The sequence below is a fragment of the Macrobrachium rosenbergii genome, unplaced genomic scaffold (assembly GCF_040412425.1).
Source record: "Macrobrachium rosenbergii isolate ZJJX-2024 unplaced genomic scaffold, ASM4041242v1 13902, whole genome shotgun sequence".
Lineage (NCBI taxonomy): Eukaryota > Metazoa > Arthropoda > Malacostraca > Decapoda > Palaemonidae > Macrobrachium > Macrobrachium rosenbergii.
Window position 1 is genome coordinate 756,949 of NW_027100722.1, and position 16,232 is coordinate 773,180.

At 45.6% G+C, this 16,232-nt stretch overlaps 1 protein-coding gene across 1 annotated transcript; it reads right to left on the reverse strand.

Moving 5' to 3' along the window:
* Positions 1-2,948: 2,948 nt before the first annotated feature.
* On the reverse strand, positions 2,949-11,745 carry LOC136837944 (uncharacterized). Its single transcript, XM_067102813.1, has 3 exons — positions 11,623-11,745; positions 10,074-10,162; positions 2,949-3,540 (listed from the first exon to the last, which is right to left on the reverse strand). Exons 1-3 carry the CDS (start codon positions 11,743-11,745, stop codon positions 2,949-2,951), a joined length of 804 nt encoding a protein of 267 aa, XP_066958914.1.
* Positions 11,746-16,232: the final 4,487 nt, after the last annotated feature.

Genomic DNA, 16,232 nt, shown 5'->3' on the forward strand with positions numbered 1-16,232 from the left:
TAGGCAAAACTGCTGCTGAAAACTGTTTAGGCCCGTTTCACAAACCGTGGGTCTCTCTCTCTCTCTCTCTCTCTCTCTCTCTCTCTCTCTCTCTCTCTCTCTCAATATGACAATAGGCTTTGGACAGTGTTAACTGAAAAGAAGTTTTCTTTTAAATGGTTCTCAAAATAGAAGAAGATCAAAGTATTTTCAAACTTGCATTCGTTCGAAGTCGACGTAGGCCCAGGCTGGTGCTTTTTGTGTTGAGAAATAGCCATCGAGAGAGAGAGAGAGAGAGAGAGAGAGAGAGAGAGAGAGAGAGAGAGAGAGAGAGAGAGAACAGATCATACGTAAAAGAATGACAGAACCAAGTTATACTTACAACTTTAGCAACAGACAACAAAACAATGTCTGCATCATAATTTGAACAAAAATTCCTACAATAGAAAACCCAATGTGATTATGTCTACATTCTGGATTTGGGCTCAAAATATCATTAGCATTTAAACCTTCCTACGAATGATATGCCAACCCGCCCCCCACCGCTGCTCTCTCTCTCTCTCTCTCTCTCTCTCTCTCTCTCTCTCTCTCTCTCTCTCTCTCACATGAAAATCCCCAGGGGAGCCAGTCTGACAGAATGAAGCCAGTCTCTACACCATTTCAATACACATCAGTCATCAATCAAATAATCAACCAGTCAATCAACCAACCAATCATTTAATTAATCAATCAATCAACCCATCAACTTGTTGAGTGGTCTGTCCTGCCCACTACATAGGTATATAACATATAATTTAGTAACATCAGAGAGACGTAACATATAATATAGGTCCAGGTCTTCTTCTTCTTCTTCACCGCCTCTCCCAAACCAGCAGGAGTCAGCCGCTGTCGGTGTTTCTATAAATAGATGTAAACCCTCCCTCCCTCCCTCCCTCAAACCTCCTCCTCCTCAGTGGGTGAAGTCACACTGTGTTCATCATCAAGCCTCACGACTGGTGACTTCGATTCTACCGGGAAAAGATACAGTGGTTTTATCCTTTGTATCATACACTGATTAGAGATGATCTAGTGACGCCATCATCTTTCCCGGCCTTCGTTCCATCCCCCCCAACCCGCCCCCTACGGTTCCAGACGCCCCTCGGTTGGCTGGCTTTCTGACTTAAAGTCCTCTGGTGCTGTTGGCAGACTGCGACACAAGATGGCCTTCACTTTGGTGCCTTCATTCGTGAAGTCTTCTGATAAGTCCCTACGTTCTCTGTTGCTACTTCTGCTGCCTGCACTCGACGACGCCAGGCAGTGATAAGTAACTGCTTTGTGGAGCTGAAGTCAGGGTCGAGGTCTTGCATACGAACGCTGTCTTCGTGCCTCTTTTTTTCTGAGCTCATTGTAGCCTCGCACCCTGTGGTGGGGGACTTCTAGCCTCGAACAGGCCTCAGTGAGCGAGGAGTTGATTTGAATTAACGAAAGAAAGGGCCTTAGAAGAAGGCGTCACCTGTAAGGGCGGGTGGAGGCTAGAGAGCAGATCTCACAAAGGCTTCGTTTTCTGTTGTGTCTCTCTGTTCCAGTTCCAGATCCTGGAAGAGAGGCAACGGGAATTCCTTCTTCTTCTTCTTCTTCAGGGTCTCTGAGGCTGACTCCAGGGCCTGCAGGGTTGCCAGGTCTGTCCTTTTATGGACAGTCTGTCCCCTTTGAAACCCGCCTGTCCTTTATTTTTGAAGAAAAAAGGGACAGTCAAAAACTGTCCTTATCTGTCACTTTTTCACTTCCTCTTATATCTCTATTTCCAGGTCTTGTCAGTTTCATGTTATCACAAATATTAATTACAAAATGATTATAAAATTAATCAGAAATATAAATCCATCATCCCATCCAACTAATGCTACTATGAATTAACAGTTCAATACGTCAGTCACCATATTTGCTAAACGCGTACCACTTTGAACGTTAACAACTTGCAGTCATTGCAATGGTTGTCAGACTCTCCTACTAATACTGCTACTAAGGCTATTACTACTGCTATTAACACTTTTATTACTGAAGCTACTAATGTTATTACTACTAACACTCATTAACACTCATAGATCTCTTATTAATGCTACTAGATGTTATTTATTAATACTCTACTACTGTTATTATTGCTCTCTTATTAATACTGCTACCAATGTTATTACACTCTTATTTACTTATTACTGTGGCTACTAGCTCTTATTAATACTGCTACTAATGTTATTACTACTGCTATTAACACTCTTATTACTGAGGCTACTAATGTTATTACTACAGCTATTAACATTGACAGTACTACTGCTACTAGCAGCTTATTACTCTTATTATTACACTATTAACACTCTTATTACTAGTAATGTTATTACTATTACTAGATATCTTATTAACACTCTTATTACTACTGCTACTAGCTCTCTTATTAATACTGCTACTAATGTTATTACCACTGCTATTAACACTTTTACTGTGGCTACTAATGTTATTACTACTAATGTTGCTGTTAACACTGGTAATTACTAATGCTACTAGCTCTCCTCATTAATACTGCTACTAATGTTATTATTACTGCTATTAACACTTATTACTGCTGCTACTAGCACTCTTATTACTGAGGTTACTAATGTTATTACTACTGCTATTAACACTCTTAATGTTATTACTATTATTAACATTGGGCTAGCTACTAATTGTTAGTTGTTACTGCTATTAACACTTCTTATTACTACTACTACTAAGTTATTACACTCTCTTAACACTTTTACTGGTATTAATGTTATTATTAACACTGGTATTACTACTGCTACTAGCTCTCTTATTAATACTGCTTGTTATTATTACTTGCTACTAGCTCTCTTATTAATACTGCTACTAGCTGCTATTAACACTCTATTATTACTTAGCACTCTTATTACTGAGGTTACTAATGTTATTACTACTGCTATTAACTACTGCAGCTACTAATGTTATTGCTGCTTATTAATGTTATTACTACTGCCATTAACACCGTTATTACTACTGCTACTAGCACTCTTATTACTGCAGCTACTGATGTCATTATTACTGCTATTAACACTCTCATTGCTGCTGCTACTAATGTTATTGCTACTGCTATTAACACTCATATTACTACTGCTACTAGCTCTCTTATTACTATGGCTACCTATGTTATTACTACTGCTACTAGCACTTTTATTAATACTGCTATTAACACTCTTATTACTACTGCTACTAATGTTATTACTGCTATTATCACTCTTATTACTACTGCTATTAACGCTCTTATTACTACTGCTACTAATGTTATCATTACTGCTATTAATACTCTTATTACTACTGCTACTAGCTCTCTTATTACTAATGCTACTAATGTTATCATTACTGCTATTAACACTCTTATTACTACTGCTACTAATGTTATCATTACTGCTATTAACACTCTTATTACTACTGCTACTAATGTTATCATTACTGCTTTTAACACTCTTATTAACACTCTTATTACTACTGCTACTAATGTTATTATTAGCTGCTTTAACACTCTTATTACTACTGCTACTAATGTTGTTATTATTACTGCTATTAACACTCTTATTACTACTCTCTTATTACTGCTAATAGCTCTGCTATTATTACTACTGCTACTAATTTTATTATCACTGCTAATTAACACTCTTATTAAGACTACTACTAGCTCTCTTACTTACTACTGCTGCTAATGTTATTATTACTGCTATTAACACTCTTATTACTACTGCTACTAGCTCTCTTCCTAGGGGCTACTGTGGGTTCCCTTGGGGTGTCCTAGGGATGGGGAATGGTAGGGAGGGGAGGAGGAGGAGGGCAGGTGGGGAGATGAGGAGAGGGAGGGGGAGGAAGAGGCGAGGAGGAGGGGAGGATGAAGAGGAGGAGAGAATGAGGAGGAGGAGGAGGAGGAGGTTGGGGTGGGGGAGGAGGAGGAGGGGAGGTTGTCCATGAGGAGAAGGAGGGGAGGAGGGTGGATGAGGAGGAGGCTGAGGATGGGGGAGGATGGTGAGGAGAGAGGAGGGGAGGAGGTTGTCCATGGAGGGTGGTTGAGGAGGGGGGAGGATGGAGGATGGGGGAGGTTGGGGTTGAGGAGGCAGGGGGATGGGAGATGGGGGGGGTGTGGGTAGGAGGGAGAGGGAGACGCAAGAATCGTCAATGAAAATGCAACCAAAAGCCTTCAAGGAAGGACCCACCCTACCCGCTTCCCTTCCATTTCCTGTTTCCCTTATAAATTATAAATTATAAATTATAAATTATAAATTATAAATTATAAATTATAAATTATAAATTATAAATCATGATCTCAAATTCAATAATAAGTCATTTAACTACAATAATGACGGGTAATAACGCCGATAACGTCATATCTATTTAAAAATGTTGTAAAAAGTTTTTGGAGGTACCAAATAGATTGTAGGGTGGGTGGCAGTGTGGTCGTAATTCACGACATTAAATGGAAGATGCTTTAATTTGCATGAAGTCTATAAGATAATATCTTTGATGCCTCAATTATTAATGACCATTGGATTTTTTAAAGTGAAATAATGAATAAACACGATCGATAACGAATGACAACATTGAAGGTAACATTAATTTTTCCCCTCACTGAACAAATCCAACTTAGGTGGGGACCTGTCAGTGTGATCATAATTAGCGACAGTAAATGAAAAATGCATTTAAAAGTATTAAATCAATAAAATAGTATTTTTAAAAAGTTTTAATATTTTTATTATTTAATTTTATGAAGATAAATAATGAGTGAACATTATTTATAAAAAAAATACAAAGGTCAAAATGACTTTTTGCATTACTGAACATCTCCAACAATAGCTGCTTATGAGGGAACCTGTCAGTATGATCGTAATTAGCGACAATAAATGAAAAACGCCTTTTAAAAGTATGAGATCCATAAAATTGTAATTTTAAAAGTTGAATAAACGTATATTATTGAATTTAGAATGGTAAGATAATGAATAAATGAGATTAATAAGAAAAGGAGAGAAGGCAAAGTGAGGTTTTGCATCACCGAACGCCTCCGGGGAAGTCGAGCTCCTCCCGACTGTTTGTTTACATTCGCGTCATAAGTGTTATAGTGCTGAAATACGCATCCAGCGTGAGTAATAACCATTATATTATTATATTAAAATGTTATTTGCAATTGCGCCATAGTATTTATCAAATATGGTGGCGATATATGGCCGACAAGTGCCTTGAAACGGCAGAGATATGCGGCGAGTCCTCACCTCCCAATTCAGTGCAAAGGAAGATGGTGTCTATCTAAATTCGTGAATTTTAAGACATAATTAATGAATAAGCCCTCAGACATGTCAGAATTCATTAGATTCCATCATGGGGAACATTTATATCACCCCTGATTTGGTTTCATTTGGTCCACAGGCTATCTTGTGTCTTATGCATTTCTGGCCATAGGCTACTTTTATGCAAATTGCTAAAAATTTTGAGCAGCCCCATTCTATAGGTTAGCATTTTGGGGGAGGGCCCTATGGGTGAACAGGGTGATTTTACTCTAGGGGACTAGGAACCCAGAGTTAGTCAATGGTCTACATTAGGCCTAAGTAGTGGAGAAACTGCATGGCTCATATCTTCAGTCAGTGGTGGCCTCAGAATGAAAAGCAAATGTCTTATGAGGCCAATAACAGGGATGCAGCCTGATCTTACCTTCGCGAAGCTAACCTCGCCCACGGTACTGGTCCTTACCTGGCAGTGGGCTGAAGCCTAAAGTGAACTAAAGCACCAGAGGCTAGATCTTATCCAAGTCATGATACAGAAATTCCTGTGAACCTAACCCGGTATTATTTTATAAGTTGCCAATACACGATATGATATTATAACCTACATTTTTTAAAAGAGCTCTACATCAAATTACGACTTGTTAGGTATGACAATTCCAGCCCCCCCACCATAACTAATATGGCAAAACTGTAACCCCTGTTGGATGGACGTGGTTATTACAGGTTCATATTGGCAACATATAAATTTTTAGCAACCAAAAACTGTAGAAAAAGTTAAGTTAGAAGGTAATGGGCCCCAACTTGCATGAGGGCACCTCCCTGATTCATCCATGGTATATATTGTGCACGGCATCTTCCTTGCCGTGAAGGAAGGTAAATATTTAGGAGGCGCACATTTCCCCTTGTCCCAGTCCCAGAGAAGCTTTTATCAGTGCAAAGAATTTCCAGGTGGATAAAGGGTCATTGCACTTTTGCCTATACAGTAATATGAAATACATCACATATGATCTCCATTATGAGTTTGTTCATGCAAGGCAGCCGTTATTAACTGTAGACACTTGTGAAAATGGCCAGTTAGACAACATCTAGATAGGCTACTTCAATAGATTAATTTGTTAGGAAGGGTATGTAGTTTTTTAATAAGAGATAGACCCAATAGCTTGCTTAAGTAGTGCCCAAGAACCAGTAGAACACACTCAGAGCAACAGCAGTGGACTTAGATTATGCAAACCTTCAAGTTTTTCTCAGTAAATATACTGTACTAATTATTCACATGGCCAGTACTGTATATTTCATATGGGGAAAAAACCATATGACCATCATTTGACCATTTCTGATATTATTTTTGATGATGGAGAGGAATTAAAGTACAATACTATAGTACAGTATTGCCAAAACTTTTTGCATTAAGATCCAAATAGTTCCCATAATAGTATTTTGAGTGTTTCCAAGGCTATATATCATTTGGTCATTAATTGCATTGATTTTAAATTGTCAGGCAGATATATTCTGCTCAAACGGAATATGTTGGCCAATTAGTTCAGTTACCAGGGGCAGGCCATGGACATGGTGTGGCTCCTGTACCCACAAATAGATTAAAGCTTTGAGCTTTGGAAACCACTTGTATGGACCGATTCACCACATGACTAATCAAGATATCCCCCCCCCCCAACCACCAACATGTTGCTTGCCATACTATAGCCTTCGTTGTGTATGTGAAGACTTGGCACCTTTGGGATGGCCTCAGTGTCAGTGCTTTTCCACTGTCGAACCTGATCAGTTGGATGATCAGCAGTGCTGGTCACCCAAGTATCAGATAGTCCTGGCAGCTCTTCATTAGCTGTACACTGAATGGGATCCTCTTTCTGAGGAGTCGAGAGATCTACCCTTTGTGCTTGGATTGATGTTACCAGTGGGCGACCCCTTTGGTGTGAATCACTTTCAGCAGATCATGGAGACTCGTCTGTCTTTGCTGAGGCAAGCTCTTTGCTGTTTATGCTCACCATTGTCTGAGTCTTCCAGTTGAAAGGATTGGACCTCTCAGCCTTAGTAGAAGTTTCATAGAGGAGGTTTGAACAGTCTTGCCCGCCCTAAGAACCCAGTTCTCCAGTGGTTAATGTGACTCTTGTCCTTTGCTTTCTCACCCAGGCACCATGTGAACTCCAGTGTGAGACTGTATGGAGAAGTGACTAGACTGTCCTCTAGCCTTAGCATTGGTGAGGAAAGAAGGCAAATTGCATGGTTTCTCGAACTTAGCTTGGCACGCGAAGGGATGTGTGTTGCACTCACTCTTGTTTGTTCCTGAATTTGTAAGAAACTCAGAACCAGTCAGTATCTTACGAGAGATAAGATTCTTGTCTGATCCTGTCCCTTTGAAACTTTGTAGTTGAGAACAAAGACAGAGTGCTGCTGTCCTGTCATGTGCAATTATACAGTGCCACGTGTGCTAGACTACATGTCAGACTAAATGTTGACAACTGTGTCGGTAACAGGAAACACCAGGAAGACTTCAAGCGGGTGTATGAGTTGTCTGGCAAAGTTGTCTGGAATATGGCCCTAGAGTAAAGTTGCAAATAAGACATACTATGGATTAGGGCCCTGTCATCCTCAACATCACACATGTCAGGATGTACAAGTGGTTACAAGAGTTACCTACCCTTCCCTTGCTCACCTACGTGACTGGAAAGCTGAAATGTTTGCATTCTGTCACTATCTCACCTCTAACTGACACCATTTGTGTCCATGACATCAAGGAAGACAGTGAAGCTGCCATTAGTCAACTACCTTGTTATTAAGCTTCAGTGAAAGGACCAACTTTTGCCACCAAAGGTAATCCATATAAAAGACTTCATGTTTGCACAGCTAGGAAGGAGGCAAGTCATCTTTGATACATATCGATGCTCCTTATGCTGTTATAAGTTGGAGAAATTAGATATAAAGTTATCCAGTGCTGCTATTCAGAATCATTTGTTTCATATCACCTTATACTTTGAGCAGAGAGAGAGAAAGTGAGAGTTGTTGTTTTTTTGGTGTATGACAACGTGTGCACCTGAATGAGTGTGTGTTATGCAACTTTAATACAGTACTGTAGTCTGCTCAGGTTATTGTTTAACAAAATGTAATAGGGAAGTATTTGCAATCGTCTCCCAAAGTGACTGGTAACATGTATCGAAAGTCTGCTGTAATGTGGTGTTTGATTCATTCATTATCTTTTTCTTGTAGATTAAGTTGCTTATTTTTTTTAGCTAATTTACTTAATTGTCTAGTCTGCTCTGAACTCTAAAGTCCTTTGAAACCAAATGACCCTTCGAGAAGAAGGTTTAGAGTGTCTGCTATCTGCGTGCTCGAACCCAGACACAAGGATGAAACCCGGCCAAATATACAAAGCAGCTGGGGCAATGTCGGAACACCTGGGTGTCTCAGCACTTTCTCTCGTCCTGTGCCTTTTGCCAGGAGAGCACTCGTGATTCGTAGAATTCGAGCGACCTACGAGACTCCCAAAAATCGAGAGCAGCTGCTTTCGGTTTTCTAAGAAATCGAAAAGAGCCAAGAACAGAACCAGTCTTAGACGCAGATTTCTAAGACTGGCAACGAGGGCGTGGCCTCTTGAGGCCACGCTCTTACCGGCACCTGAAATGCAAAGACCCCAGAGAGTGCAAATTGGTTCCTGCCCCAGGAGGAAAGAGGCAGCGAGGAAACTTGTCTGTCAGGAAGTCAGTCCCTTACGTCCCCTGAGACTCCCGAAGGAATCCTCTTTCCTGCTCCTTCTGAATTGTTCGAACCGACAGGATCAAGACGCAGCTGGGAACCTGACCAGCACTGTGCCGCTTTTCGGGAGCGCTGTAGTGCTGGCAGAAAGAACTGAAGACACCTGGGTGCCTCGGCCCTTTCTCTCGCACCGTTCCTTAACTGGGCCGAGGAGAGTACTCTCCAGACCAGAGTGGGACACTCGATATTCCACAAAATCTCGAGCACTCCGGGCCCATTTCGAATGACGCGAAGCAGCACCACGTTAGAGGCGGAACATCTAGGACTGAGCGGAGGCGCCAAACCAGTCTGCGCCTGAGGTTCCCGAGAAACACAAACTCTCAGCAGGCCCATGCGAATCGGTTCCGAGCCCGAAGGTGGGAGGAGCAAACAAGAGAGTCCCACTGCCACTCCTTGAGGCGAGTCCTGAACTCCAGGGCATCAGGGGAAGAAAGAAGCCTTCCTCTCCTTTGGCCGATGGAGGTCTATCCGGTTCCTGGGACCCCCTCGAACCTCGGGAGAGGAAGGGGAGAGGCAGCAGAAGACAAAATGGAAGATACGTTGAAGAAGACAGAGGCTACTTCCACAGGGCGACTTCTTTCATCTTCACTCCATCCTCTACAGGATGGTGGACATGAAACAACGTAACCTTCAGGGCAGCTAAGAGGGTTCACAATGGAGGCGGCCCAGGACACTGACCACCAGGAGAAACGGCAGGCATGATCAGGACAGCCGATGCAGGAGCTACAGAAGCGGTTCGAAAGGCAGGAGCTACAGCAACGGCCAGGAACGTCACACGAAGTCACCAGCAGCGAAAGGAACGATCAGGACAGCTGCGGCAGGAGACCAGGAAGAGCCGCCCAGAGACTGTTGCCAAGCCAACAGGAGCATAACACAGGAAAGAGATGGAGCAGATGGACCACAGATACACCAGAGGCAGTGCCACAGCAGCCACATGAAGGCCAGCAGCTGAGCAGTAATGATCCACATCGGCGGGACGAGTTGGAATGATCACGTGGGACTATGCCATTCAACCCAGGTACTGTAGTGATCCAGAAGCAACACTGTATGAACGTTGGGACTCCTTCATGCAAAGATATCCCAACTGAGATGTCCAGCCAACTACTGCTGTGCTTACGATGCTCACTGTCAACCTGAAAGAAAAAGCAAAGATGATTAGTGGGAAATTCCTCTTGCTCCGAGGAACTGCCCTACATGGCGAGGCCCTTGAGAAGGAGTTGCCTGACTGCCCACCCCCAACCCCTCCCAGTCTGCCTGATGAGGCGAGCGAAGAGGGTGAAGGAGAGAGATCTCTCCTGAAGGAGAGATAAGGAAGATCCTACAGGAGTAGGAAGGAGGAGTCCACCAAAGAAGGGGCCGTGAGCCAAAACTTACAGATGACACCACCAACCCCACTCCCCACCGCAACTCTCCCATGAAAGCAGCGTTCAAAACAACACTCAGCACAATTAAAAGAGAGTAGTCATGCCCTTGTACACAGAGGGCGGGAGCCCCAAAAGGGGAGCAAACTTGTTAGGTCCCGATCAATGTAGGGGAGTGAAGATATTATGTCCTAATCTAATATCTCCGAACATACAGAACACCTTCAGTACCTAAATAAAGGGCTACTAGAAGAAGCATTACCACTTGGTTCGCTTTAAATATACTTGTATTATCAACTAAAACACAGGCCTTGAAACGGTGAAGCATGCAAGGGTATCACAACTTCATTGAGTTTGTATATTAATAAATATCAAACTGCGTAATATATAAAAAAATATAGAAAAGATCCACGGGACAATAAAAACGCGACAGTCAGGGAAGAGCTCCAAAAGCACGTCTGCAACGCATGATGGCCAAAAGCAAACTGGAATGTTTACATCCGGGCAGGCGGGTATTCCCCGCCTACCTGACGGTAGTTACTGCCTAACCACCTTGTTCAAGAGTTTAGTGGCTGTGTCCAGCTTCACTATAAGTAATTCCTAATGTCAAAGACCGATGGTTTGTATGTTGTGTCGGAACAAATGTAATGTAAAGGACCTCAAGGTTGTATAGTTAGGAAAAATACAATTTACTTTAACTCATGAATAATTGTCAGATTTCTGGTATTTTTCGAATGAGGGAGGGAAACGTAACCTCATATGAAAATAGGCTAGGATGAACCTTAAGAGTCAGAGACAATAAGGCAAATACAAGTATTGGGTTTGCCCTATTGTCAGGGTCTCCTTCCTCTCCTTGCTAGAGAAAGGAGCAGGTTTGCTTCTATAATTCTAGAGGAAAAATAGAACCGGGAGCTCGATGTGTTGACTTGCCTGCATCGACCACAGTTCCAGTATGTCTCGGCTCAAATCCACTCTCTGCCCGAGAGGAAGAGGAGGAAGGATGAGAAGAAAACAGAAGAAAGGAGGCCAGTCACTCCGCCAGTCATTCTCATATCCACAACAGAACATCTTAGGCGAGATACACGTCAGGGCTGTCCCTATTGGAGCAGATGGCTAGAACTTGTTGAGCAGCCACAGGTCCCAGAAAAAAGTGTCCAGGACTTGTGGGCAATGTCCCAAAGGTAGAAAGAAGTGAAAGTGGTCTGTCAAGACCACACCCCTACTTTCAGTACCTGAGGAACTGACAGATTCATCTGGAATGTGAGGGCTGGACCAATGCCCCTGACTTTGAGAGCTCTCGCACGGATGGCACTGGTGTCATCTTTGCCAGCAGCAGAGTACGCTCTCCTGATCATCTCACAAAGCCAGAAAGAAATCGTGTTCTTGGACACTCCTTTCCTGGACGAGGCAGTGCTAACAAAGTCGTTGACACTCAGGCTGGAAATGATGAGTCTTCTTCAGATAGCGCCGCAGCACTCTAACAGGACACAGTAGCATCTCGTCTGGGTCATTATCTACAAAGTCCTCTAGGGAGGGGATCGTGATAGACTCGAACCTAGCATCAAGGACCGATGGGTTCTGAGTCTTTGCTACGAAATCCAGGGCGAAACTGAGCATAACTGATCCCCCATCCTTGAGTGTTTAACATGGAAGGAAGAATGTCAGTTCTCCTCTCTTAGCCGGTGCCAGGATAACGGGAAGAAGGTCTTGAGGTCAGATCCTGTCTGACAACTCTCGTAAGCTTGTACACAGTGCAGAGTCAGGCTCCTCAAAGCGAGAGTCATCCCACGCGGGGCCTGAGATCCCTGGTGGGCAAGATCTTTCAAGCTGCTCATCAGTAGTGAAATCTCGAAAGAGGAGATATCCCATCTTTCAGCCACAAGACCTGTGAGCAAGCCCTATAGCCTTTCATGGCGAAGGAAGCTGTGGAAGTCCGCGACCTGCTGAACAGTAGCTCCAACTGGAGAAACCCTGTCTACGACACCAACCACACAAGATGGCCCACTTTCCCTGGTATACCTCTGCAGAGGACTGTCTGAGGTATCCAGCCATCTCCGTTGCTGTGTGGCGCGAAAAACCTCTCGCTCGCAAGAGATTCTGGATAACCGCCAGCCGTGAAGACATGGACTGCACTGCCTGGTGGTACTGCTCTACGTGGGGTTGACACAGAAGGCTGAGCCAGGGAGGAATCTCCCTTGGTGCCTCGGAGAACAGAGCTAGAGGGTCAGGATACCAAATGGCCGGGAGTCACCAGAATCATCCTGAGATTTGGGTGACCAACACTTGGCTGATCACCCTGTGAATCAGACAAAATGGAGGGAAGGCATAGATGTCGAGGTTGTCCCACGGGTACTGAAAAGCATCCTCTGCAGCAGCCCATGGGCCCCGTACGATGGAACAGAAGACCTGAAGTCTTCTGTTGTGCCGGGTGGCAAACAGATCTATGACTGGACGCCACTACAGATCGAACAACCTCTCCGTGATGTTGAAGTGAAGAGACCATTCCCTCTCCGTGATGTTGAAGTGAAGAGACCATTCTGTCCATATCACTTGATGCTGGCAGCTGAGCTTGTCTCGCCACTACATTCCTCTTGCCTGGCTGACAGCTCTATTGAGTGAGCCACCGCCCACTCGGGCATCTGCATTGCCAACTGGTGAAGCAGAAGGGATACGAGACCCCCCTGCTTATTGACATATACCACTGTGGTGTTGTCACTCATCAACACCACAGTGTCCCATCACTCAATCCTGAAACTCTTGGAGGGCCAGGAAGGCTGCCTTGAGCTCCAGGATATTGATGTGAAGGTGCTTGTCGTCTCGGTTCCACACTCCCGAAGTCAGCAACTCCTCCAGGTGTGCACCCCATCCCTCGGTCGATGCAACTGAGAACAGAGGCATGCCCGGAGGGGGAGTATGCAGGCATACTCCTAGTAAGAGGTTCCTGTCATCCAGCCACCAGTCTGTATCCTCTCTCACTTCCTCCGAGAGAGGAATGAGAAAGGATCGAGGGTCTCGAGACTGGGACCAGTACTCTTTCAGTCTCCACTGTAGAGAACGAAGGTGAAGTTGCTCATGAGGGACCAGCTTCTCCAAGGATGACAACTTGCTATTGCTGAGCTGGCTGCTCCCGTTGAGACAGGAACAGCTGTGCTGCCTTCCTGAACCTGCTGATACAAGAGTCCAAGGGGAAGACTCTTGCTGCTACAGTATCTATCAGCATGCCCAGGTACTTTATCCTCTGCTTGGGGGTGAGGTCTGACTTCTCAAGATTTACTACAAACCCTAGATTATGGCAAAACTCGTGGAGCCAATCCTTGTCCTGAGGCAACTGCAAGCGGGAGCTCGTCAGGACAAGCCAATTGTCAAGATACCTTGACAGAAGTATCCCGTGCAAATGGGCCCAAGCTGACACCAGGGTGAACACTTGTGTGAACACCTGAGGAGTGGTCGAGAGCCCAAAACAGAGTGCCCTGAACTGGAACACCATCTCCCTGAGGATAAAGCGAAGGTATTTGCAGGAGGACAGATGGATGGGTGTCTGGAAATACGCATCCTTCAAGTCTACCGTAAGCATGAAGTCGTTCTCCCTGACTGAGGCAGGCACGGAGCTCGCTGTCTCCATTGTGAACTGACTCTGGCACACGAATTGGTTCAAGAGAGAGAGAGGTCTATGATCGGTCTCCAACCCCTGAAGCTTTCTCTACGAGAAAGACACGGCTGTACAAGCCTAGGGACCAATCCGACACAACTCAACAGTGCCCTTACTCAGCACAGCTTGCACCTCTTGCCTGAGTGAGAGATCCTTCATCGAACCAGGAACGTAGGTTAGGAGATGGACTGGAGTGGATGAGGGGTGGCCAAGACTCGAAGGGAAGTAGATGCCCCTCCCGAATGACATCCACTACCCAAGTCTCGGCTCCGTATTGCTGCCATGTTGTCCAATGAAGCAACAAGTATGGTGGCGGGTGCCGCATTTTACCTGCTCTTCTCCCCTGCCACTGGTTTGAAGTGACGTGCAGCCCTGTGTGGCAGTGCAAATTGGGTTCCCTGCTAGCCACAAGCCTGGGTCATCCTGATCTGTTCCTGGGTGCCCCGAAAGGTTGGGCTGCAGTGGCACCACCGGGGCCAGTCTTAGCCACTGCCTGATGGACAAGGCGGTCACTGCCTATGGCCCGACGCTTGTCCACCGCAGCATCCACCAACTCTCCAAGGAAGAGAGAGGCAGAACCCAGCAACGGTCCATTCCGTAGGGTAAATACTGACTCAGAACCTACAGACCTGGCGATCCAACTCAGGACAGCATCCCTTCTCTTCAGCACCAGGTTTGCCCATGGGTTTACTGTCTGGTGGGCAAGGTAGGAGATGGCTCTACCGGACTCCAGACTGGCACGGCCTCCTGAAGGCGGAGTCCTCTCCAAGTATAATAGCACCTGAGGAGGCAGCCACCTTGGTTACTGTGAACGACCACAGATCCAGCCAGGAGACTGCCTGGAGGGCCGCCATGGTGGTAGCCTCCAGGTTCGCTGCCTCTTGCTGCGAAAGGGAGACCCCTACCGAAACAAGGTGCTGCAGCGAGAGACCCAGGCCCGGGTCATCCTGCTGGGTCGGTAAGGACCCCCTCAGGAGGGGGAATGAGCTTGTCCGAGCGGTTCGACTGAAGCGAATTCTCCTGGCCAGAGGCAGGATTATTCACCTGGTCAAGCACCCTCTCAGCAAGCAAGGACCACAGCAGCCCCACCAAAACCTCTGGTTCCTTCTTAAGGCCCCAGAAGGCTTCGAGGCACAATCCAGAGAGCTGGCCTTGCAAGATCATTGTGCTGACAAATTAGCGCAATGATCTCTGCAAAGGCCCTCCATATTTCAGGGGTGTCATCCTGAGGAAGGACCCTCAAGTCCTTCCAGGGTGCAGTCCTCCCGATCTACTCTCCTGGCAGGAGGGAGAACCTTGGCAGACCCCTTAGATCCATCCTGAACTACTCGGGCATACGACTGAGTCGATCTGAGGACCGAGCCAGGAACGTAGGCCTTTGTAGCCGAACTCTGAGAAGAGGACTCTCCAGAGTTCCTCCAGTCCGTCTCGCGCATCCTGGTAAAACCCCAGGAGGTTGAGGGGACAGGTGAGGAGGATCGGGCAGAATCAGCAGGAAGAGCGGGCCGCGCGCGGTCATCAACCAGCAGTGATGACGACAACACGGGTCCAGGAGAATGTATACACCTTGGTGAAGCACTGTCCTGAGGAGAGCGGAGAGGTTTGTGCGAGCTAAGCTGATCGCGGGGCTGAGCAGGGTCGAATGTGTGGCTGGCTGGCGAGAATTTGCGCTGTCCTCTTGACATGCCCCAGTCTTCTTCAAGGCCGAAACCTCACGAAGAAGACTCAACAGGGAACCCTCTCTCTCTCTCTCTCTCCAGGTCTTCGGACCCTCAGGACTGAGACACCAGTTTGGGAACCTCACGAAGAAGACTCAACAGGGAACACTCTCTCTCTCTCTCTCTCTCTCTCTCTCTCTCTCTCTCTCTCTCTCTCTCTCTCTCTCTCTCTCTCTCTCTCTCTCTCTCTCTCTCTCTCTCTTCGGACCCTCAGGACTGAGACGCCAGTTTGGGAACCTGGCCGGGCATTGGTGGTAGTGCCAGCAGGAAGAACCGAGACACCTGCATGTCTCAGCTCTATGCCTGAAGCGGAATGGTGAGAGGTCTCTCCAGCACTGGTTCAGGATGCTCGAGACTCCTTAGAGACTCCTGCACTCGGAGTGACTCAACCCTGTTGAGCAACCAACACAGCAACAGTCTTAGAAGAGGACTTCTTAGCACTGGCGATGGGAGCACAAACCAAGGTTTGCACACC